The 8531-nt window shown below is 34.3% G+C and overlaps 1 protein-coding gene across 1 annotated transcript in view; it reads left to right on the top strand.

Moving 5' to 3' along the window:
• LOC106690301 (uncharacterized) overlaps nt 1-6224 on the top strand; it is a 22506-nt gene extending 16282 nt beyond the window's left edge. The window contains exons 4-5 of the mRNA XM_014435700.2: nt 5856-5970; nt 6056-6224. Of these exons, the coding sequence (XP_014291186.1) occupies nt 5856-5970; nt 6056-6086 (146 nt within the window). The 3' untranslated portion in view covers nt 6087-6224. The remainder of the gene's footprint in view (nt 1-5855; nt 5971-6055) is intronic.
• The last annotated feature ends 2307 nt before the right edge of the window (nt 6225-8531 follow it).

Below are 8531 nucleotides of genomic sequence, written 5' to 3'. Positions count from 1 at the left end.
AAAAAACAAATAAGAACATAAAACATTTATAAAAAAAAACTCCACCTGTTCAGAATAAAGAACACTTTACAATGACACATATAAAATAAATAGTGGTCCTAATAGTAACTTACAGAAAAAAAGAAAATTACATAATAATAATAGAAGTTACAGAAAATGGGTAGATAAGATTTAATAAAACACTACATTTTACATTGAACACGAAGAAAATAAAAAAATGGTCCTAAAACTAACTTACACCGAAGAATAAAAAAAATATACAGTAATATACACATAATAAACTGTATATTTTTATATCCTTATACACAGGATCACTGAATGCTTAGCTGAGGACACTAGCTCACGGTTCTGACACTGGGTGCTTTAATTGTTTAATGTGAACGGTTCTCCCTTTCTATGGCTTCTGCAGACTTTCAATGGTAACAACATTGTGCACTAGAATTACTATCACCCTAAATGACCCTTCATAACACCGTAACTTCTTACCCCGATTAGAGCTTAGCTTATCATACACTATAGTCCCAATTTTTACCGCTCTCACGATGTCGCAGGCGCGTAAATTTTGCCGAGCCACTCTTTTACGTTTCTCAGTTATTATCCTATTGCGTACCCTGTCTCACAATTTTCTCAGCTCTATTCCATTATTAATTATGTCCTATTCGCTCACAGTAGTGACCCTGTAGTTGCGCACGGTGTCCGAAAAGAATTTCGAACGGGAAAATCCAAGTGGATAGAGTGGTTATAAGCCACAATTGCTTTAGACATTGCAACGTTCGACTCCAAGCCCTTCTCTTTCTGCTATACCTACTGAGTGTACTTTGGAACCACTCTATGCCTCTCCTGCTCTTGGGATATCCACGTGTGTTGAGGTGCCATACCACGTTTAGTGATTTCATCTTCGACCAAATGCTAGCATTATGGATTTCCCTTCCTCCATATGATGCAATGCGATCTGGAACACCATAAAACTGAACCATGTCCTAAGTGCTTCCAGTACAGACTCTGCTGATCTGTACTGAACTTGATATGCCATTGCGGCAATGCTGAACAGATCTATGCAGTTATCCACCTGTATTCTCTCCAAGTGAAAGAGTCTACCTGTAGATCATTCAGAGTGTATCAGCGGTGGGAGTTTATTGTTTCCTTGATTTTCGAGTTTACATCGGACAAAGAACCTGTCTACTCTGATTCGCTCCGATTACCATAATCTTTTATGTAAGATGTAAGATGTAAGATCGTGATTCTTCCCGGGCTTTGACGTATCTTGGAGGATTGCACAGATTGTTTGTTTCTAGCTCCCGGTTGTGACCAGATGATTGTAATTTCACTCTTCCCGTCCTTAATTATATATTTAACCTTTTTTATTATATAGATATTTAACCTTTACCAGGCCGGATGCCCTGTTTTTCCATATAATTTCTCTCCGCTTGCCATTGACAATCTCTTCAATTTTCGCCTTCTCAATTTGTCTTTCATCCATCGGGTTCAATCCCCCAACAATCTTCTTTGTCTGTATCTTCCATTATATCTTCTTCTCCCTCCTCTTCAGGTGTCCCTTCTCGTAGAAACTGCCGCATAAGCCCGGAATGTTTCTCTGTTTCTTCTATCGCGTTCACCATTATACCCTGCGACAACCAGTCGGTGACTACATTCTCCTCTCCTAGTATATAATGTCCAGATTGTACTGGCTCAATTATTCTTTCCACCTTGTAACCCGACTCATTGCAGGTGTCTGTAGTCGGTATAAATGCGAACCCGCCTTCCGAAAATGTAAGGTCTAAAATTATCTACATCACCACACTATTCCCAATAGTTCTCTGTGTATGTGATACGTTTTTTCATATAAGCCACGGGCCGCTCGCCCGCATCGCCCTCCTGAGATAATTCTGCCCCCGAGCGAGTATTCACTTGCGTCCGTCGTAATTGTAAATATCTTGTATACAAATATGTAATTGTGAAAATTGGGGAACGCGAGCACAAGTTCTCTTTGCAACTGCTCTAAGCTGACAACTGAATATAGTCCTTCATTACATGTGTCACAATGATTTTCCTCCCATTCTTTAATAAGTTATTAAGGGATACGAGATACTCCGCCATCTCCGGCATGAAACGTCGGTAATAATTCAGAGTACCTAACAGTCTTCCGACTCCGTTCACATCTCGCGGTACCACCATCCTTGGTATTCCTTATATTTTATGAACGTCCGGTTTAACTCCTTCCTTTGAGATTGTACTCTTATGTGCTAAAACAATTATCTGCTTTTGACGTAGTAGTGATCTCTGGACAATTTTAATTCAAAATGCCATATTCTTTGAAACACGCTTTCCAGATGACGTACATGTTCGGTCTACGATTTACTAAACACTAACAGGTCATTCATATAAATGTGACACATGGACTCATGTAAGAATTCATCCATAAGGCGTTGAAATGTGATGGATGCATTTTCATATTCCCACGAAATAGCATGTCTCCGGTCTTCCGCTTGATTTACGGCTGCTACTTGCACTATCGTCACTGAAAAGTTTTTGGCAGCTAAACGTTTTTCCACCTGTTCTAATGCTCCATTGTTCCTAACCCTCGCCCCTACCTTTACTAACAAATCACACCCAATAAAACGGAAATAACACCTGATAAAAAATACTTTCTAACTATATATGATAAGTCTATTTTACTAACCTTATTTCCGGAAATTTCAACCTTAAAAAAATATTTTCCCTCATATCTCTTTAAGTAAATTAACTAATCCTTTTATAGTTCATATTTATTCATTTTATGTTACTAGCTAAAATGTGAAATGGTCAATTATTTCTGACAAAGAAAAATAAAGGTACTTTAGAGAAAGATTTTTTTAATATTCCGTATTTAAACCCTGTCATACAATTTCGATAAAGATAAGACCTATCAGATATTAAATAACACTTAATTTTACATCAACGTACTGATTTTAATTAAAATTATTAGACCTGTTTTCCAGAAAATGGAAAAAGGTGAAAAATTAATTTTATAAAAGTTACACTAGCGAACAGTCTATTTCATCGAAAAAGTTTCAGTCTAGTCACTGGTATACTCCCGACTTAAATATGATATTTCAGTTTCATACAACTTTTCGTTTTTGAGCTAGATTAACCAGAAACAGACAAACAGACGCAAATGCACACGGACACGCGCACACGCAGAGACTATTATGCGAGACTTGGTTATTTGGGCTCAAGGGATCTCAAAGCGTGTATTTCCATCGAAAATGCGAATTCGAAATTTTGCACGATCGCATTACTTTCTCTTACTGCATATGGATAAGTGAAAGTAAAAATATACACTCAAAAACCATAGTTAATTATTGATTCAGAAAGTTAAAGAAAATTTTAAACTAATTAAAACACCGAGTGCACAAATATTTATCTGTTGACACTTCTAAAAGAATACTGATTGAACATTAAACTGATATTAAAATTGAAAACCTGTGTGTGGCACATGCGATTGCCTAAACGCCCTTTGATCAGACCACAAATTTAGGCCAACTTATACCAGCCAATCCAAATAATCTATCCATTCAATGGCGCATGCAATAGTTTGGTAACTGTGTAGCAGTATTATGACTTATTCTTTTGGATAATTTATATACTGAGCTAATATTTATTATGAAAAATGAAGAAAGATGGTTGCGGTCCAATTAAAAACAAAAAATAGTTAACTAAACACAACAGTTGACTATTTCTAAATCTCTCAACTGGGACAGTCCTGATGAAGCTCTACAAAGTGGGGTGAAACGTCGCCAAATAAATAGGTTTTAATTTGAAATAATACAATCGATCATTTATATGTATAAATTTTTATTTATGTTCTTGCGAGGTAAGTTTTATAATGTTATTTATATATTATTACCCTCAGTTACCTATGTACGGAATACAAAGCAAGGGAAAACATTGTGATCGTGCAAAATTTCAAATTCGAGTTTTTGACAGAAATATACGTTTTGGTTTCCAACTAACCAAGTTTCGCAAAATGGTATGTGTGTAAAGTCAAGCTCAAAAACGATTATTCGCACGAAACTGAAATGACATATCTAAGGTGGGTATGTATAAACCTGGGGTGTTGCAGCAAAAGTTTCGATAAAATCGATCAAAAGTGCCTCTCTTCATAATGTATTTTTTTATTTACTCCTACACTTCTCTAATGATTTTCATTAAACTTGATATATCAATATGCGTTATCCCCACTCGAGAAACCTTAAAATTCAAATTTTTATAGCAACAGAAAAATAAAATTTTTTGTTCATAATTTTAATAACTTCAGGTTGCCGATTTGCCCAAAACCAGATACCATTCCTTCCATGGATAACTTCCAAACCACCCAAATCCACTTGTTTCTAACCTGCCTTCTCCTTCATTACCTAATAATCCTCCTAGGTGTCTGAAAAGAAGATGGCCTCGGGATCTTCTCTTCTAGAAATGTTATTGGAGTTCTATCAATGGGTAGATTCTCAACATTTTTGTATCATGTCACTATCTCACCTACAGCAAATTTACTTGCTAATAAATTATTTTAAAAAAATAAAATAAAATAACTTCAATGAAGCTACCCTTCCCCTAAGGGAGTACCCGGGCCCTTCAATGGGTAAGGATAAATATGGTTACGGAGCACTATTTCTAAATTAACAATTTCAATTTACTCCATTAGTGGACAGCGCTGGTGTATCTAAATTATGCCAGAATTAATAAATTTTTAATGTTATGAAATGTTTTTTCATTTTAAAATCTGATTATATTTACTCTTGTTTTTCCTGTAAACTTTGCGGTAAAGAACAAACCTGCAAGCCCCTGTGCTCTTTATTAATAAATTTACCATTATTAGAAGAACAAAATTAGTTGAATACACAATTTATTAAGGTAGGGGATATCTTTAACATTATTCAGCACTAAGTATTAATATATGTTTTAATTAATATATAACACTTTGATTCTTGTTTTAGAATTGTATTTTCACCACCATTTCAATTGAAGTGACACTTCTGGCCAGTCAGTTTGGTTTAAAAAGTTGCTGTAACATCCTGGGCATATACCTGCTTTAAATATGTCATTTCAGTTTCGTTTTCGTTTTTGAACTAGGCGGTTCACAGACTGTTTAACGAGATCTGGTTATTTGCACTCATGGGACCTCTAAAGGAGTATTTCTGTCCAAAACTCGAAGTCGAAATTTTGTTTGATCACAATACTGTTGAACGCCGTTGGACACAAATAAAATGTTTTTACTGTCTTATTTGTTACGGCTATATAACATAAAACGTTCTTACTGTAGTGAGAACAAAGAACACAACTTGGAAGTGGTCACAACACAGGCTTCTCAACTACTGCTGGTAGCCAAACAAAGAACATGTGGCTAGTCAACTACAATCGATATATTCACAGTTTGCCACAGATCAACTTGAATAAGATAAAAAATTAATTTTTAGTTCACACTTTAACAAATACTTCCTCTTATCATATAAAGGGAAGTTGATTTTAAAGGTCATGTAATGCTCTTTCTATCATCTACTTCCGACTTTGTTGACATTTAAGTCTCCTTTCGTTTCGCCTATTCTTATTTTATTCCTTTTCATTATGGAAATAGGTATAATCAAGGTAATTTACTCTCTGGAACACTCAAACCTCTGCATACCGTCGTTTATTACATTCTTTTTTTACCAAGTATTTGTAGATATTTTGGATTGCGGCAAGTGGCAAATGTGTGGAACCGGCTTTAGAATTTACTGAACTCAATAACCTCCATTTTGGTGGTAGAGATATTTTGTTTAAGATTATAACTGTTTTTCCATAATGCAGATTATTATTATTTTGTTTTTCAAAATTTACAGAGAATATAAAACCTCCCCCACCAGGATTGAAGTATTGCCCAGGACCTGGACCTGGATGGTGCTGCCCAATCCAATACGAATGTCGTGGCCTGCATTGTTACGATCCAGTTACTGGGTATGTAGTTGTACTTTGCAAACAGGACTAAACACTCAGAAAGCTATGAGATGCTATCTTCATTTACTTGTTTTTATTTTTAAAGGAACAAAGAACACTCTGTTTTGGTGTGCTGAAGTCTTTGCTGATTGTAGAAAAAGTACGAAAATACTGATATTTTCCTGATATCCTGATACTGATATTATTTCTTTTAAATTGATGAAATATTGTCAATAATTCTTTTTAATAAATTCTGTATTTGAAATAATGTTCTATTTTGTGAGGTATTGATCTACTTACCCACTGTGGTCAACATTGCCCGTTTTTTATTTAAATGCCAAAAATTATGGTGGTTTTTATTGCAAGAGGTTAGTTATCAAGTAATTTTAACACCTTGTCTGAATATATCACAGCTTTGCGTTGTTAGTCACACATCTTATCAAATAAAAAAAGGAGTTCTTATTTTTATATTCTATTAAAAGCCGTGTTGACTATAACATCTGTCCACGTGATCCTTCTAACATTATATTATATTTTTAACATATTTTAGGTAAAATAGAATTTCCGAAAAAAAATAGAACACAGTATAACTTGATTAAGTGGGCTCTGGGTATGTGAGGAACCTCTACTACTCATAATTACGAGGTTCCTGACAGTTTTGCATTGAAATACCTGTTACAGAAAACTTTAAACTTTAGTTATTGAGATTTGAATTTTTTGAGGTGTATCTTTATGATTGGGACTTTGAGGCTTAAAAACCTGTATAAGACAATTTATCAGGTTTAGAGTGATTGTGACTATTTTGCTTACTGACATTTGAATTTCTTTTGCACAGGCTTTGTTTTTCAGTACTATCTATGGTTTTCTTAGAGTAAACCCACCATTGGTAATTGCTTAAAAAAGCTAGATTCAAAATGGCAGAAATATCTCTCCTGAGAGCTTACAAGAGGAGAAAGAGAAACTGTTCAACACTCGCTGAATGGGATCCAATTATTTTGAATCGAACCATATGCAGTAGCATCGAAAATGACTTTTGAAGATTTTGTGCGTATGAAGAAAAAATTATGAGAAGAGCTCATCGACAATGACATAGTTTCTGCGTGTTCTTCGTTCTCTTTGGAAATAGAAGGTGATGAGATCCTTTAGAGTGTAAAAGCGTTAGAAACCTTACATAAATATTTTGAGAAGTCTATGTATGCCATAATGAAACATGTTATATCAATTTGTATTCGAGTGCTACTGTAACTTATGTACCAACCGATATAACTTTATTTTCCTAATTTTCCTTAGCCTTAAGCCATACATATAAAACCATAACATAGTCTCTTTTTTTTTAACATTTCCTCCTCATTAAATGGAATCGGTACATTTTAACTACTCTTAGAGGGATCCTCTTTAAATAAGATAATTGTCAGTTTAAATTGGTAAACTATGTAAATCTATTTGGCAAACTATGTAAATGAAAAAAATTTAAAGTGATCAAAAATCCTATGTCCCATGAGATCCCAGTTATCCAGGTTACACTGTATATTAAAATTAATATTTACTATCTTACTATGTTAGATAATTATTTATAGATTAGAGAGAGATACAAATGCTTTATTCATTCATGCTGCCCAAATACATCAGGTTGCTACATTACACAGCATACTAATCAATCCGTGATCAGACGTATATAACTTACATATAATTACATGGTATAATAAAATAGAAAGAAAACTTTTTTTTCCCCACATTTTCCTTTTACAATCAATTCCAGTCTATACACCAAATACAAATATTTCAATTCATTCCTTTTTTCTTTCCCATTTCTGTTCCTTCAATTTCACCATTTCATAATTTTTATTTCACCTGATCGACAAATCCGCTCTCCCTAATTCACTCTTCCAGATCCTCTCTAGTGACCCGCTAAACAAAATCACTATTAGACGGCAATGTGAGATCAGACTATTAATAATAGTCACAGCAGTAGATCAGTTTACCAAAAAACAAACAAATAAATACATTTTCCCAAAACAAAACTAATACATAGATTCAAAATATAAAGAAAATATAATAAAAAGCCGGTTACAAGAAACACTTGAAAATAAAATAATTTAATGAATAACTATGTTAAAACACACAAATCGACAGGTCCACACACACACATATCCAGTCAGGACTTACATTCTCCTTAGTGCCTGCAGACTAGTACTCTGTAAAATGAAGTAACCTACCTGCAAGGAATTCATAACTGCAGACTAATACCTTGTAGAGTGAAGTTTCCATCCTTTGAAGACTTATCCTACACCCTAAGACTCATCCTGTCCAGTCACATTGAGCATTGTCGATGTCTTCTGATATTGAGTACCTCACAGTTTAAATTGGAGCCTAACACAACCAGCTCCACAATAGCTGTACTGAAATCCTAGATGATAAATTTTATGATATTATGTTAACCCATGGCTTAATAGATTCAGAGATAATTTCTTCAGAGAGAAAAAACACTGGAAAGGATTGAGTAGTTTTTAAATAAAGAATTACATAACTAAGAGTTGTTGACAATAGTTACATAACAAAGTCAATTTATATAAGATAAACAT

Source organism: Halyomorpha halys, unplaced genomic scaffold, assembly GCF_000696795.3.
Source record: "Halyomorpha halys isolate HHAL.00 unplaced genomic scaffold, Hhal_1.1 Scaffold50.1, whole genome shotgun sequence".
In the NCBI taxonomy this organism is placed as follows: Eukaryota; Metazoa; Arthropoda; class Insecta; order Hemiptera; family Pentatomidae; genus Halyomorpha; species Halyomorpha halys.
This window is presented reverse-complemented; position numbering and strand designations above follow the sequence as displayed.